Source organism: Pomacea canaliculata, linkage group LG1 (genome assembly GCF_003073045.1).
Source record: "Pomacea canaliculata isolate SZHN2017 linkage group LG1, ASM307304v1, whole genome shotgun sequence".
In the NCBI taxonomy this organism is placed as follows: Eukaryota; Metazoa; Mollusca; class Gastropoda; order Architaenioglossa; family Ampullariidae; genus Pomacea; species Pomacea canaliculata.
Genome location: NC_037590.1, coordinates 17833551 through 17850450, shown reverse-complemented (window position 1 = coordinate 17850450; position 16900 = coordinate 17833551). Strand labels below are relative to the sequence as shown.

At 34.4% G+C, this 16900-nt stretch overlaps 2 protein-coding genes across 7 annotated transcripts in view; one reads left to right on the top strand and one right to left on the bottom strand.

Moving 5' to 3' along the window:
• LOC112564409 (glutamine--fructose-6-phosphate aminotransferase [isomerizing] 2-like) overlaps positions 1-4962 on the bottom strand; it is a 35728-nt gene extending 30766 nt beyond the window's left edge. For all 6 annotated transcript variants that reach the window (XM_025239201.1, XM_025239218.1, XM_025239209.1 and 3 more), the window contains exons 1-6: positions 4694-4962; positions 2025-2132; positions 1713-1817; positions 1361-1486; positions 1099-1157; positions 634-765 (exon numbers count right to left, since the gene is read on the bottom strand). In XM_025239201.1, coding sequence (XP_025094986.1) covers positions 634-765; positions 1099-1157; positions 1361-1486; positions 1713-1817; positions 2025-2132; positions 4694-4937 — 774 coding nt within the window. In that variant the 5' untranslated portion in view covers positions 4938-4962. The remainder of the gene's footprint in view (positions 1-633; positions 766-1098; positions 1158-1360; positions 1487-1712; positions 1818-2024; positions 2133-4693) is intronic.
• Positions 4963-5051: 89 nt separating this feature from the next.
• On the top strand, positions 5052-16854 carry LOC112564465 (DNA polymerase beta-like). The gene is made up of 13 exons (XM_025239311.1): positions 5052-5190; positions 6384-6508; positions 6778-6852; positions 7271-7329; positions 7855-7904; positions 8294-8345; positions 8434-8488; positions 11716-11788; positions 12196-12266; positions 12644-12730; positions 14278-14342; positions 14790-14929; positions 15842-16854. Exons 1-13 carry the CDS (start codon positions 5124-5126, stop codon positions 15934-15936), a joined length of 1014 nt encoding a protein of 337 aa, XP_025095096.1. The 5' UTR covers positions 5052-5123; the 3' UTR covers positions 15937-16854.
• Positions 16855-16900: the final 46 nt, after the last annotated feature.

The window sequence follows — 16900 nt, the reverse complement described above, 5'->3', positions numbered from 1 at the left end:
TAACGAATAGAGCAAAGTATGGAAAAACTAGGAAAGGAACCCTTGGAATCACCACCTGAACACTGAAATACATTTAACTCCTGCGGCGTTAACAAAGATGTGGGCACACCCTAGCCCACTTTTCAAAACCCTTATTTGCTGCTTGCTCTTCAGTATCCCACTCGCTATTGATTAGAATGGATCTTTAAAGTTTGTTGTCTTTTCGCTCCCTCAACCAACTTTTTGGGGGATAGGGTGATAGGGAGAAGCAGCTTCACACACACAATGCTACTACAGGCTGGAGACACAGAAGACAAACATTGTCTTTGTGAGTGTGAAAGAACAAGCAATTAAAGATTTAGCGATGATAACTTTCACTGAAACACACTTCATAATTCACTACAAGCTCTTTGTCTTTGTTTCAAAAGGCATTAGACCCCAAGAACAAGTTTTTCTTTGATTTTTGTTTGATTCCTTGTTGTATTTTGTGGTGAAAGAAATATGAGTAGATTAGACCAACAGATTCATGCAAAGATGAAGTTTTGAGTTGACAAATGGGTGTGATATGTTAATGGAATATCATCTTATAAAAGTCATTAGGCATAATATGCATACAACATGAGTGCAGGGTGTAAAGTAAGTGAAACGTCTTACCAGTTGTTGAATAACCTGCTCTACAATCTCTCTGAAAGACAGATTCTTAGCCTTGTGGTCATATACATGTTTTAGCAGCTTTGCAATCACTTCTGTGTCTGTGTCCGATTCAAACTTGTGCCCTTTTTGTTCCTGTGCAACAAGAGTCGCAGAGAGAAACATGTGAAAATAAAGGCTACCTGAAAATCATCAGTACTTTGAAAACTTACTTCCTACTTTTCCTAACTTTTCAAGTGCTCATTAAAAAAAAAAAATCTTCTGCACCTGTTTAGTAAAAAGATAAAGAATAAGGAAATCTTGACTGATAGGGAAGTTTCCACAGATAGTGAAATAGATAAATTGATTTATAGTTGACATTTCCATAAGGCTTTGAACTGCAATAATAACATTTTTTGGTTTGTTTCCGCATGAACATCATCAGAAAAAATCTGGACATAAAACTTCAATAAAATATACACTGCTTACCAGAAAAGATTTGATGTCTTTGTAGTTTGTGATAATTCCATTATGCACTAACAGAAATTCTGCAAACAGAAATGCATAATTATTATTATAAATATTTTCACTCAAAAAAAATGAATGAAAATAAAACCTTCTTTCAAATAATTAGAAAAATTATACATTTATTACCATTTTAATAAAGTTGTCTGGCCATAAAATAAAACCACCATTTACTTGTAAGATTATACATGAGCATCAGCATCAATATACTGAAACAAGAATTTACCATTGTTGGGGTCTGAGCGCTGAGGATGACTGTTGACAATTGTGGGTTCTCCGTGAGTGGCCCAGCGGGTGTGTGCAATGCCAAGATGAATGTTGAAGGCTTGATCAAGCTCCAGATCTGCCCTAGCTGTTTAGGATGCACAGAATACATCCGAGTTCAAATTAATAAACACTACATGTATATGAATATTCATTTATCAAAACTGTTCAAACTCCAAAAATATGTGAAAATGATTTAAACGTTTTTAGAGTGAACATGGTGAAATCTGAAGTGAAGAGATGGGACAAACATAAAGATGAGCAATTGACTTGTCAAATGTTTCAGGCATGACTGTCCGAATTAGTCCACTTACCCCGTATTTGTTCCTCCAGCACAGCCACCTTTCCTGGGAATTTGATGACTTGAAGCTGACATCCTTTATCGCCAGCACCAACTTTGGTATCTTCAAAAGCAATTCCTGGAAACATACTTTTTCTCAAAAGTTACATTAATTGAGAATAAACTAATTTTTATTTGTGAATGTTTCTGCTAATGCCACCAATTAGCTTTATAGGCATTTCTAGAAAATGAAAGGGGAAAAAAATCTTCAAATGGAATAGTAATACATAAAAATATATACATGACAGCTACTCTGCAAAAAGACATAAATGCTCATGCTCCATACCAGCAGAATCATATCCTCTGTATTCAAGACGCTTCAACCCTGTGATCAGAATCTCAATGATCTCTCGCCTTGTGGCTGGCACAAGGTAGTTCAAGTAGGCAAATATACCTGGAAAAAATTGTTAACTCCACTTCAGATAGAAAATTTGACAACATGACATTTCCTCATTGATTATGCATGTCACTGATCCATGTCTCATCAGATCTAGTCTGACAAAGAGACGTCTAAATTTAGTTATGACCTTTCTATAAAGAAAATAAAAGATTAATGCTGATGTCCTGCATAATCGAAACCCCAGGCAATAAACAGACCAGAAGATGGGGTTCAAGAACAGTGGTTTAGACACACCATGACACTTTTTTCCCTATTTCACAGCATCAATTTCTTGCAGGCAGTTTAATTGTTCCCCCATCTAAATGAGTGTTTGAATTTTATTAACCGAGCTACATAGAAAGTAATAAAATGGAAAAACATAAAATATCAATGTATGTTGATAGCCTTGTAGTATATTGATAGCCTTTTATAATTATATAATTATTATTTAATTATATATATCCATATATCACATTCCTTAAATTCAAGTAAACTGTAAAACTGAAAATTATTGAAATCTATTATTATATAAAGCCCAAATACAAAAATGTTTATCAGGGTTATCTAATGAATGCTTAGCAGCAATGGTATCTCAAACTTTGCTGTTTCACAATTGCCTTGCCTCTTCACGATCCTGAGGATGGGCACGTCTTGATGCTACATGACATATGCACTAAACTTAAGTTTAAAAAAGGTGTTGACGTAATGGCAGGTAGCATCTCCCTTGAGATGATTTAGATTACAGGTGTACCCAGCAGGTGCAGCTGTGACAGAGGGAATGACTCACCTCTTGAAAAAATAGTCTGCCTACAATTATGTCTAGTCTTTTATCAACATCATCAGGTGGAAGTACACTCACCATGTTAGACTTTCCAAACTGTTAATACAGCTTAGGTCTCACAGTTTTCAAAAGGTTTTGTCTCAACATCACATTAATGTTGTTGATACAGTTTTAATGAGCTGATTATTTTAAAGTGTTTTTCAGATACTTGAACTCCACACAATTATGAGCAATAGAAAAGGCTTTGCATACTTCCCTAAAATATGCTTCAAAAGCCTCCAACATTCATTTTCATTTCTTTGAATAAACATAGGTCTGATGGTATGTTAAATAAAGGAGTGGACATAAAAGCTGGAGATGAACAATAAGACTACAAACTTAAACTTGGGATGGGCATAAAGCCTGCATCACCACAAATTTAAATGGCTAAAATAAAAAAAGAACATGTAAGTAGGACATGTATACCCGCCATACAAAAAGTTCACTCAACACAAATCAGCAAGTATTTGCAAATATCATTATGTAAACATATAACAGAATCAATCTAAGGGTTGTAGCTATGCATTATGCTATTATAAAAAAAATCTCAGTTCATCTAATCATTGTTTTTCTTGTGTAAAACTGCATGATTAGGAATTATGCTTATAACATTTGCTGCTAACACAAACACCTCTGTAAGAGTTGTTTTCCATTCATTCAGCCACTTAATATCAGTGATAAAAACAACCTACACTGACAATGGTGATAAAGTTTTGTAGTAGATTTACTTGCCAGATATACCAAGGCATAAGGTTACAAGATCTGTGCAATTTGTGCACTCAAACGCAGGTCATTCCACTATGTTCATTTGGGTAGTTTAAAAATGTATTCTTGTTTGTGTTTCAACTATGTTTCTTTTGAAAATTAAGTAATCTGTATGAGGGACAAAAGAATATATTCTAAAACAATAACTAACAATCTTAAGGCAGGTTCAAAAGTTCAAGTAATAAAGAGTACTTTCTACCCAAATACATTGGCAACCATTATGAAATAACTGACAATCTAATACTAAATTCTGGAAATGTTGTGCATACCCGAGATGCACTCGAATTAAACAAACCAAGAAATAACAATGAAATAAATGGTATATATCCTGTTCTATAAGAAGTGGTTCTATTGTCCCAACATTTGTGTTTCAGTGGTTGCACCAACATCAATAGCTTTACAAAATCACTATAGGGCCTTTTATATAATTTTTTGACACTAACACTGTTTCGATCACACCGTGGGAACGATTCGATTTGGTGCGGTTGGGTTGGGGGAGGTGGATGCAGGCACTTCGGATACAATATCTCTGTCTTATCTAATGTAACTGAATGGCAGTCTGATTGATCTGCGACTAAACTGATACCGTGGAAGTCTCTGATTATGAGAACAATCACCAATGAATGCCGACTGTCGTCTTCGCATTATATAGAACAGTTAAATTTTATTGTTTCACGCCTACATCACTAGTTCGAAATAAAATGACAGAGTTCAGTTTAAATATTTTTTACGACAACATATATAACTTAAAGAAGGATATTTGACGACAGTGGTTGATACCTATTTATCTAAAACAGCAAGCACCCGTTAAAGCATGCCTAGATACTGCGCGAATGTGATACACTTTTACGTTTTAGGCGGCGCACAGGCTTCGTTCTCCATGTAATTACTTAAAACAACCACAATACAACAACAATGGACAATCAACAAGAAAGCAACTCGAGCTTAACAAGAAATTTATCACAGGACACAGCCTGTATTTTCAACTTACCGCACATCTTCGCTAAGTAGTCAAGCCGAGACCGTCTAGTGCCGCTGCCACGTCTGTGCAGCCCTTTTATGCATGCACAAGACCTTTGACCCTCGCGCACTTCCGGATCACAACGTTGCGAGTGACGCAAGCAGGACGCTTCGCGTTCAAGAGTTTTGTGTGGTTGATGTGTGACAATGCTTTTCTTGCTAACGCCTTCGGGATGGATTACCGTGTCACTGTAGCCATCAAGCATAAGTGACATTAACTTATACACTCTAAGTAATTCGTTTTGTCTGCGATTTTCAAACACGGATCTGACAGAGTTCTTTTGTTTCCAAGTCGTCCATCGCAGTTTGCCTCCTCACGCTCTTCTTCGATTGTTGACAAGAAGACACAAATGTTTTTAGTGAAACTTTGATAAGTCTTTTCATTCGAACACCACATCAATATGAGCAAAAGAAAAGGCCCCGAAACAGCCTCAAAACCAAATGCCGATTTCAGCGATTTTCTTATGGGTAAAGTGTTAAAATTTAACGCAGTGTATATATATATAGAGTGTCTGATAAGTCGTACTGATTATATTGTGTACTCCAGGAGTAAAAATCCATCGAATTTATGCGCAAACATTTTTAAAAAATCGGTTAAATGATTTTCCACTGAAGCTGTCCAAAGAAATCTGCACTCCGCAGTGTCATGTTTCATCCTATATACATAAAGATATTGGATCATGATATAGTGAAAGAAGTTATTGTTGACACGGCTGTGTTGCAAGTATATGCGTGACTGATGCAAGTGAAGGAATATATGACATGCATGGCAACAGCTGACCAAACAAAAACAAACAGCAAAAAAATGCATATAAGTGCTATTTTATAATTTATTTCTATATAAGTATACAAAAGCATTGAAGTTTGAGAATAACTGGTGCTATTATAAAAGGGTTTCAGTATAACATCAACATCTCGGTAATCTAGCTCTTCAAATTATTTGATGAATACGCTGATCACATGTTCACAGCTGTCCGTTTTGCATATGCTAAATCCCTATGCTACCTAAAGAAAATGGTCGTTTTTGACAAACAACACAGAACAAGTCGCTCTTTGAGATCCATGAAAAAATTCTGAGAAATTGATATGTGTATATGGATTATATACATATAAATAAATTATACATATTTATATATCGTAAGATATATATAAATATATATTATATACTACTTTTATCCTAAATGCTGTTGCTTTAATGGATTTGAATGCTGGGGTGTGTCTGTGAAGGGGGATATAGAAGAACTTGTAAGGCCATAGCCCATGATTCCAGATTTCTAATTGGTTTATTGGTCGTTCTTTGTCTCACATACTTTTTTATTTCCTAATGCTTTTATTTCCTTTTTACATGCTGCTGCATTTGATTGTTATAATGGACAATGAAACATAATTATCCTTATTGCTTTTATTGCTACTATGATGTGGCTTTGAAGAGCTTGGTTTGTGAATACTGCAATTGGCACCACATATATAACAGACAATTCACTATACAAATCTTAGCATTAAGATTGAAAACCTTACTTTTCATTACGCCGTTGCCATATTTTTGCAGAAGAGTACAGTTGAATTTTTAAGGACAAGTCACAAAAATTGTCATATCAATCTGTGATTTAATTTGATCAAACAGCAGATCTGATTTGTTTCATGCTTTTACTCATGATCAGAACTAGCTAATTACGAAAAGAATGTCAATCGAGCCATGCACAAGTATAATGCCTATAGGAAAGCTGCTGGAGCAGTGGCCAAACATCCAACTAGAATTACAAGTGGCGAGGAGGCCAGAAAGCTGGTAGGACTTGATTTTTTTTTTTCAAGGGGATATATCTGTGCATAGACCAGTAATGTATATTCATACATATTTTTGTAGCCTAAGTCTTGCACCATCTTAAAACATTACTTTGATATTGAATGTTTAAATGTGTTGTAGTCAGTTGCATAGGTTGGCCTTGAAAGATTTAAATCACAAATAACAATTTAAATCTTATTTCTGTTTAACATATTATTTCTTTGAGCAAATATTTCTGAATGTTAAACATGGCATATTTCTTCTGATTTTAGGATGGTGTTGGCATAAAGATTGCCAAGAAAATTGAGGAGTTCATTAAAACAGGAAAGTTGGAGAAGCTGGAAAAGGTACAGTCAATAAAAATCCTGTAGAATTATGACTGGCCTATATATATATAGAAGGAGAGAAAGAGAGTTTAAACACATGTATTTTTATATGTCCAGTCATTTGCATATATGGTAACATACCTTTGCCCTCTACTTCATAATAGAGCTAACTGAAAGGAAGTCTATCACCAGCACTGAAGATACTAGAAAAATCTGATTAATTAAACTGTTTTAAAAAAAATATTTTTAAGGCTCATGAGAAATAACTAGCAGTATTGAATTAAATGAGTCTTCAAATTTACTTGTTGATGGTTAGGAAAAACCCACACTTTTTCCAGATAAACTGTACCCTGAAGAATAACTAGAAAACTTCTTGTCACATACATTGTCAAAGTCTGAAAACCATTGGAAAGCTAACAAGATTTTGTTCAATTGATAGATAAGAGCAGATGACACCAGTGTGGCCATAAATGAACTGACACGTGTCACTGGCATAGGGTAAGGTGCAATTAGGATAGTATACATAGTATAGTATACATTAATTTTTTTGTTTTTGTTTTGTTGTGTTCTAAACTATATCTAGCACTGCTCTGGCACAGCAACATTGTTTCCATATTCAAAAAAATAACTTTGAAACCCAAGCCTTGGGGAAAAGTATTTATCAAATCAATTTTGATCTTCTGTAAAAGAAGAGTTGTTATATTTGTAAAACATGATTTTTATTTGTACAAATTTGCTTATAATGATTGACTTTTAACAGTTTTGCTGTAGAGTTTATCCAGTGTATACATGTAAAGTGAAGAAACCCCAACAAAAATTTGCATTTTTATGGTTTATTACTGCATTTATCTAATGTCAGGAAAAGTTATATAACGTAAGAAAGTTTATTGCTCTTGAAAGGTTTTCTCTCTCAGTCTGGTAAAACTAATTTCATTGTATAATGATAAACATATAAATAAGCAGTTGTTGTAATACTTGAAATGCTTTAGTCAGTTATCTAGTTTACATGGGTTTTTTTTTCAGTCCTGCAAATGCTCAAAAGCTTGTATCTGAAGGAATTACTAGTATTGAAGGTGAGTCAACATTTTAAATCCTTCCTTGTTAACAAGACAATTAAATCAAAGAGCTGCTTCAGCAGCATGCAATAAAATGGGTGGGGAATTCAGATATGTTAAAAAAATAATGTGATCAGACAGAAAGTAGTTAGGTATATCGTGCTTATAAATATGTGTATGTGAGCTTATAAAGTGTAAATGTAATTGTACATTGTATACATGTGCACTGCTATTTAATTTTTCAAATAATGTATTTATATTGAACTGATCCTGTGCCTCTCTAACTGAACTGATAAATCAGCAAAGTCACAGCACTTGCATGCATGTTACAGTAAAGAGGTTGTATGACCTATCCCATTATATTGCACTGTCTGCAGATATTTAAAAAAAAAACCCGTTTTTTGCAGAACTGAAAAAGCATACAAACAAGCTGAATCATCACCAGCAAATTGGCCTAAGGTAAGATGATTGTTGCTATTAATAGCTGAAATAAAAGAGCATAGAATTAAATAAAATGTCTAAATTTTCATTTTGATATCTTTTTCAGACACTTTAATGACTTTGAAAAAAGAATACCAAGAGAGGAAATGCTGAAACTAAAGGTACTTTACTGGTTTAATATGATCAAAACAATATCAAATGTAAAAATAGCAACACTGCATACATTTACATATGCTCAAAAATATTCTTTGCATCATAGGAATATATTTCAATAAATTTTGTGCAAGATGAGTAGCATTTCATATATAACAAGGAAGAAAGGTTAATTAGTAAAACTGCAAACTATACTTGCTGACACTTTATCAACATACAGATGTACAATTTCTTTTTTCTCCTTGTATGGGTTTTTTATTTCTCAGGAGATATTCACCACTCTTGTTTTTACGTTATTAAACATAAGTATGAGCTAAATATCCTTAAATGTATAGTTGTAATTGTTCATTTATGAATGCATGCAAATGCATTGCACATTCAGTTTTATGGGCATTTGTGTGTACACATACTTTGGATAAAAAGATAGTAGAAACAAAATAGGGGTGTATAAGGGTATAGATAATGAATATAGTAGTGTAATGTAGTTAACATGCATTTTATGACCAGTTGGTCAAATCGCGAACTTGTATATTACATGATCTTGGTCAAATTAAAACAATATGCCAGTTAAAGCAGCGTTCATTCTTTTTATGTCTTCCTGAAATGAGGCAGTCTTATCAGTTTACTTATTTTGTAACAGGCTGAGTGTTGAAAAAGACGTAAAATTATATTGACTGTTTAAAGAAACGTGTAGCTGTATAATGAAGAGTTCAATAAGGAAGTGAGATAAGGCAGAAAAATAGAAGTAAGATTTAAAACCAAGGAATTGCCTACCCAGAGTTTTCTGATTAAGGACCATGCAAATATAAAGGCTCTTTTTGAAATGCAGGTTGCCTTTGATACTAGATAGTTTGCACCAGTTACCCTTGTGCTTGATATTTTACCTTTACCTAACTGCTGTTAGGCAAAAGTTTGCTTGAATAATTTGATCCTTACAAATTGAGACCTAGGGAATCAAACTTTCAACTTTATCACAAAACTCTAGGGCTTTTAAGTGGCATTGTCATTGTTGGTCTAGCCAGGCTGAGAGTGCTTATCTATATCTTCCTCATTGTTTTATTGACTGGGCTCGAGATTAACTATTATAAGTTCTGGAAGGCAATCAGCTGTGTATTAGATAAGTTCCAAGCAGACACATCATGCAGTTAGTCATTAATACAACAAGGACAGGCTATTTGAAAATAGCCTTCCCATGCTTCCCCTTCAAAGCCTGTGGCTTATTGTGCTCTAAGGGTTAAAAGATTATTAGGATTTAGATTTGTTTGTGCTTAGCATTTCAGCAGCTGAATATGTTACATAGAAGCAGTCCACAAAGCATAACAGTTTGCACACAGTACAAGTGTCAATTTTACTGAAGAATTCAGGAAGTGTCTTGGGTATATTTGGTCTTGTCATTATTATAGGAGTCAAATGCCTGTAATGAAAGGTACAATGACAGTTCCAAGAAAATGTAGGGTTTCTGAAAGACTCTCATACACACACAGCATTTAAAATGTTAACCGGAGACTTGTAGGTAGAATTACACCTATCATTCCACCCACTACCGGGAATTTGCAACCAGGATGTGAGTTACACTCCTGTGTTCAGTGAACCCTGACTGGGATATTAGCCTTTTTTAAAAAACAAAAGGCATTGAGTCATGAATATGGAAGTAGCTGGGTTACAACCTGACTGAACCCGATCCTTAACTTTCATGTCAGCTTAAAAACTAAATCTTGAGAACAAACAATTCAAACTGTTTCCTTGAGGCATGTAACTGAAACTTTAATTAAAGATAGAGGTAAAAAAAACAGGAAACTTGTAAGTTTGCCTGCTATAAGTAGATATACCAATGCATGCATGCTTTCTGTTATTAAAAGTCACACTGATGGGATGGCGGTGGGAACTTTATTTTTGTTGTTGTTTTTAAATTATTTTGTAAACCATGGTATGGTGACAAACAAACATGAAAAGACATAAATCTCTACTCTGGCCACTCAGAACGTTCAGCCGGTTTCAGGCACAAGATTCACAACAGGACTTGTATAAGTGACATAGTTGGGACCTGTTGATGCATAACGGGAGGATATTTTAGGAACAGGTGAAGGGATTGCCTTGCGGGACGGACCCAGAACCCCCGCTGCTGACGCACACTTGTCACAGCGCACTGCCACTCACGCAGGTCATATCACCTTGCTAGGTTACGGTAGCATGACACCTAGGGCGCTCCTTAACAAGTGTCCTGCTTGGTGTTTAAGCACGTTCCCGCAAGCGACTATACCTCCACGGTTTTAACAAAGTAGACCGTGTACCCCCTCTCCATCCACCCCGTCTTACGTTACATCCAAGGTTTGACTGGCTTACAGAAGCAGTTTCTATGATACACAACAACGTAGTTTTCTTTAAAGCGCTCTGTGAAAAGAAGTTTTGAGCTTCAACTGTCACACTTAGGACAGAAGATAGAACATTTTAGAGCATCATTATGATAGAAAAGGGCAATCCTTCCCCCGATTGTTCAGTCTTATTCAAATAACAGTGCTCATTATAGTTTAATGCAAAAACATAGGCTTTATGCAAGAAATATGCCCCATATATAAATAGTATCAGAATTATAGGATTTTTGATTAAAATTATGACATCTATCTTACCCTACCGACATGTATGTGTGTGTGTGAGAGAGAGATCTTATAGTGAAAGTATTTTCAGCTGGAAAGGCAAATTTGAAGTTTCCTATGATTAAGATGTGTATAATGTATTTGTGTGTGATGAGAAAGAGGAAAAAGAGAACTAAAAATTCCAAGAGCCTTCTATATTTTCATATTATGGTGTATATATATATATGGGGACTGGGTGGATGGGGGAAGATCATCTTACAATTTAAGTAAAGATTGACAAATATCAGTTGATATTAATGATCAGTGACATTTTTGTCCTTATAATTCCAAAGTTATGGTTGTTTAATTTGTATTTGTTTACCTGCAGCAATGTTACCATGTTTAATATGATCTTTGTCACTTTATTTTTCAATTCTCTTTTCCATGAATTGTTAGGTATTGGTTTATGTTTATGAGTGTGAGCTAGGTTGCATGTAATTTCTTTATTGGAACTTTGATAAATTTAATTACAATAATAATGCTAGATTGCCCTTTATTAAAAAAGTTAAAGATACATGCATGCAAGTGAAATGGTAAGATGATAAAGAAAAAGTGTTAAACGCCTTGAAGTTTAACAAATTTTTCGATAAATGTTTGTCAAGGAAATTGCATTTGGAGAAATAAAAAAGGTTAGTGAGGACTATACAGTTGAGGTGTGTGGCAGTTTTCGCCGAGGTGAGTTATATTTGCACATCATACATAATATCTAACATCAGAATTTTATTTTCAATATTTATCTTGTCAGAAAAGCAAACCTGTCTTGTGCTCTATTTCATGCTAAAATAAGATATTTGGTTAGCATAAAGGCTTACCTAAGTAAGGTAAAAAAAACTGTTCAGGTTATATTTTATCATAATGATTGTCAGAGATTAGCTTCCAAGTCAGATAATAGGCCATAAGTTTAACAATGAAAATACCAGAAATATTTTAGAAATTGTTGCAAAAACGATATTTATTTGTAATTGTATCTGTTTTCAGAGACTTTTATGAAACACACCCCATGCAAATGTTTTTTGTCTACAAATAATTGCTTTTTGATATCATCCATATTTTATCACAGCAGTAACACTGGTAATTTTCAGGGGCAGGGAGTAGTGGGGATATCGATATCCTGCTTACTCATCCAGCCTTCACTTCAAAAACTAAGAAACAGGTTGGAGAAGAAAAATGGTGTATGTTATGATAGGGTTTCAGTTAGAAAAAAAGTCAATCCATTTTTAAAGACTGGAGCCGACTGATAACAAAACCTGTGTTTATTTTCAAGAGATGTATTCTAAAAGTGTTTCAAAAGAAGTATTTTTAACTTAGAAATATGCTGTCTTGTAATTTTAGCTGCCTGCTATATATAGTGTCAATGCTGATTTTTGTTACATTTCAAACATATAGTTACCTTGGTAGGGGATCTTTCTAAGGTGATTTAGTTTACATAAAGATGCAGAATTGAGTAGTTTAGGTTGTATACCATTTTTGGTAATGACATAAAGATTCTATCAGATCAGTACATGTATATTTTGTTTGGTCCGTTTTCAGCCAGATTTATTGCACAGAGTGGTGAAGCATCTGGAAGACATAAAGTTTGTGACAGACACACTTTCTCATGGGGATTCAAAGTTCATGGTAGATTGCTTATCATTTCTGGCTTGAGCTCACTTAACCTTATTTCTCTTGATGATTCTTGTTCCTAAAACAAACCCCCCAAAAACTGTTTATCATACACCCAGATTTTGGGGGAAAATGTGATGATTGTTCTGTTTCTCAATCTCAGAATCAATGCTGAACAATCAGCCTCTTCAGATTTGGTGTACAAGCAGGTGTATGACTGTTTTGACTGGTAGACCAGTGCTACATTAAAACTGCTTTTACTGAGTTCTGTTAGGCAGATCTTCTGTATGTCTCCTACAGGACCTGAGATCTTGTGATTTAGAAAGAAAGATATTAAAATAGATCATGATGAAGCTGATTACTTGTTGACATTGTGAACTAGTCTGATGAAGAGAGATTAGTATATTCTATACGACAGAAAAATATTTGAATGTTGTAAATTTGTAGAAGTGTCTACATGAATGCATTTACAGCATTTGTCATCAGAATTCCTTCAGAGACAGAATAAAATAGTTTCTCAGAAAATCTACTGAAGAAATTGTACTAACCACTTAAAGGCCTACCGAGATACGTTTTATAAGCTTGTTATAAATCATGGTCATATATTTTGATCAGCAAAACTTTTGATTAGTTTAACAATGCTGCCAAGCATATTTTTCTGGTGTTTCATCACTCATGGGTGCACATGCACACTGACACACATAAAGGGGATGGGGGAGAAGAGACAAGGGAGTTTCTGGTGCTGCTTTTTTTTATTTTTATGCTGTCACCAAGATTTTATTTCAGGAAGTTCAGTAGGTCATTAGAAAGATATGTGGAGGGGAAACACCTGTTACAGTAGATTTGTACTACTCAGGTTGAGAGCTGATAAATGTGTGTCATAAGATCTTTATGTCCTAAGAGTTCATCTAAATGTTAAGAGTGTCAATGTTACTCATAAACTGGATACTTTATGAACTCGATCCTTTCAACAGTTTGACTGATTTTAAATGTGGGCTAATTAGTTATTTAAATTATGTTCTTATTAAGAGACATTAATTGGAGTATGGTGCTTCCTATGGCACAGATCAAAAAGCTTCAAGTCATGTCAATAAGATTTCTTAGGAAGGTATGACTTGTAAAAGTTTGGGTGTCAGGAGTCAGAAAGAATTTAGCTTAGAGGTCTCATTGTCTAAGATATTTTGTAATAAACCAAACACATGACAACTGATATTTTATTATCACTTTTTTTATCAAATATTAGTAACACATGACATTAAAAATTTCTTGACATGAATGAAATCATAACATTAACACATGTACCCTGATGTGTACTTTTTTGGCAGTTGGTTGATAAAACCCTTAATGTATTAACGTGTACTTTAAAAAGGTAAACATTTTAAACAACAGGGTCTGAAAACCCACTACAGTTTTAAAAGTGGAACTGAAAATTTGTAGGAGTTTCATAAAATTGCTGTGGATGAAAATGCTGCAAGGATGTTTCTTAAATTATTTTGGTTAACGTGTTTTAAATATAGTAATAGCAATATTTAAATATAGTAATAGCAATATTATTGTTACAGGGGGTGTGCTGTCTTACAAAAGAAGAAGATGGTCCAGAACCCTGTTTCAGAAGAATAGATATCAGGTAATATATGTACAGTTGTAAGCCAAAAAAGCGTCATTATAGAGCATGCAGCACAGAACATTTATGGAGAATTTTCAAGTTATGATCAACTGTGGGTTTTATTTTTTCAAAAGCACATTGAGCTAGCCTGTATGATGGGAAAAATGCACTTCAGATAATTAGTATAATTTTTTAGATATTTCCAAAGCAAACAGAATAAAAAAGCTTTAATCAATGAGTGGACTTTAATCAATGCTTTGGCACATAATATGCACACATAAGCAGTTATGTAATCAGAGATTTTCAAACCATGATTCTTACATGAATTTAGATTGACATTTTAAATGCATATTGATTTCACAGCAAAATCCTATCTTTTGTTTCTCCTGTTAAGTATATGGCTCTTCATGATTTTAATCCTGAGTTGCATAGTTGTTTGATCCCAGAAAGGTTTTACTGAATGTGCAGGTTCATTCCTCATGATCAGTTCTTCTGTGCCTTGCTGTACTTCACTGGGTCTGATGTTTTCAACATGAAAATGCGTCAGCATGCCCTTGATCAAGGGTTCACACTTAATGAGTACTGTCTTCGTCCTATTGGCAGCACAGGTTTGTCTCATCATAGAACACACTGAGTGCATATGCACAGCCTTTATATAGTTTTATTCACTGTTATTGCAGTATACTGATTACTAAAGCCACCATAAAAGTACATTAAGACATATTTTGCTGCAAGTGCTTTCTGCCTAAAATTGTTGTAGAGATATTCATGGTACAGATATTGTAAGTGCTTATCAATTTAATGCCCTATTACGTTTCTTTTCTTTGAAAGTTTAATAAAGTAATATGTGCTATATAAACATGCATTGGCGTGCATGAGCCTGAGTGTATATCTTTATAGTGCTTTGAGCCCATATGCACACAATGACAAGTACAAGGACACAAATCTCCATATGAAACCTCCATATCAGATCTTTCTTGGTAATTGCCTGTGCCAAAAAGCTTAGTATCCTCCCCACCATGCACCCTCTACACTTTTTTTCTTTTTGCCTCCTGAACTGCTTGATTGAGAGGCTCAGACCATTGCATGTGGCACCAATGTTCATATGAAAGAACATTTTATGGTGCGAATTGCCTGATAACTGCGCACTCATTCTTGAAAAATTTACTAATTGTTGATCATTGTGCGCTGCCATGAAAAGTTACCCCAAAAAAATCTTGTATATGCATGTTTCTTCGTTGAGCAGTTTATTGAATGGCAGTCCTCCCTCTATATAACTTTTGTGGCCAAACTGAGGAGTGCTGCCCAAAACCGTGTCTGCTGGCAAGGTGTTGTTATGGCCCTATGCTTCTCAAGGAGTAACAAGGAATAAACTAATATGCATGTTTCTAGTTGTTAAATATTAGAAAGGCTTAGAAAATGTATCACTTCAATATATTTCTGAGAAAAGAGATTTTTTTAAGACATTATATCCATTAAGTACTGGTAATAACACACTAAATTTTCAAAATAATCTGCAGGTGTCCCTGGGGAACCTTTGCCTATAACAAGTGAAGAGGACATTTTTGAGTACATTGGTATGCCATACAAAAAACCGAGTGAGCGATCAGCTTAATAGTTCCCACAGGCTAATTTACAAAGAGTGCAATCTTGAATAGCCCCTGGGGATCAATAAAGTTGTATTGCATAGGTTTATTTTCAACATCCAAGTATTAACACTTTTTGATGACTGTAGCTTTTTATGTTACTCATGTCAACTCAGGAAATATGTCTACGTTAACAGCACAATGTATGATGCACCACACCTTCATAGTAAAATGTCTTCATTAAGTAGAAGCAATTTCTATCAAATTAACCAACATAGTCATCTTCTGTATACAAAGTGCAAATGGACTACTGTGAACAGTTTATCACAATGAAAAGTTTGGTAGCGTGCATAACTACAGATTATAATTGTCCTCGCCATAATCTAAATGTACACTGATGTACATTGCTAGTAAATGTCACCCTCCTCTTTCCTACATGCATTTGAGAAGTTATCTTATCAACTGATCACTGGTCATTTTGCCCCAAGATCATATCTCCTCAGTCATATCATCTCAGCTATGTCCATATCATCCTGAGTAAGTTCATACTGTCCGAACACTGAAAGCATAATCGTCCCAGGCCCAAAAGACGAATCAATCACCAATGACACAAGTAGCTATTAATGTCAAATATTACTAACAGAGCCATTTGTTCGAATGCAAAGAACCGCCTTTTTCAAAGAGTTATATGAAGATTTAAATTTTTTTTTTTACTTAACCCAACGCTTATAATCGTTATATTGAAATGCACACATTGTAAGTATAGCATTTTGGCTAGTATAGTACATATAATATTTATGTACATATTTTCTGTTTAGCAACTACATTAGCTTTACTCTTTATATAAACTTTGGTTACTTACCTGTGTGTTTGTATGCATGATACACCATTATTGATGGTAATAAAATGATTCATCAAAAATGTTTTACAACTTTGATGTCTCGAAATCTGAAATTGTGTACTTTGTGTGTGACTAGAAATTGTTAAATTCTT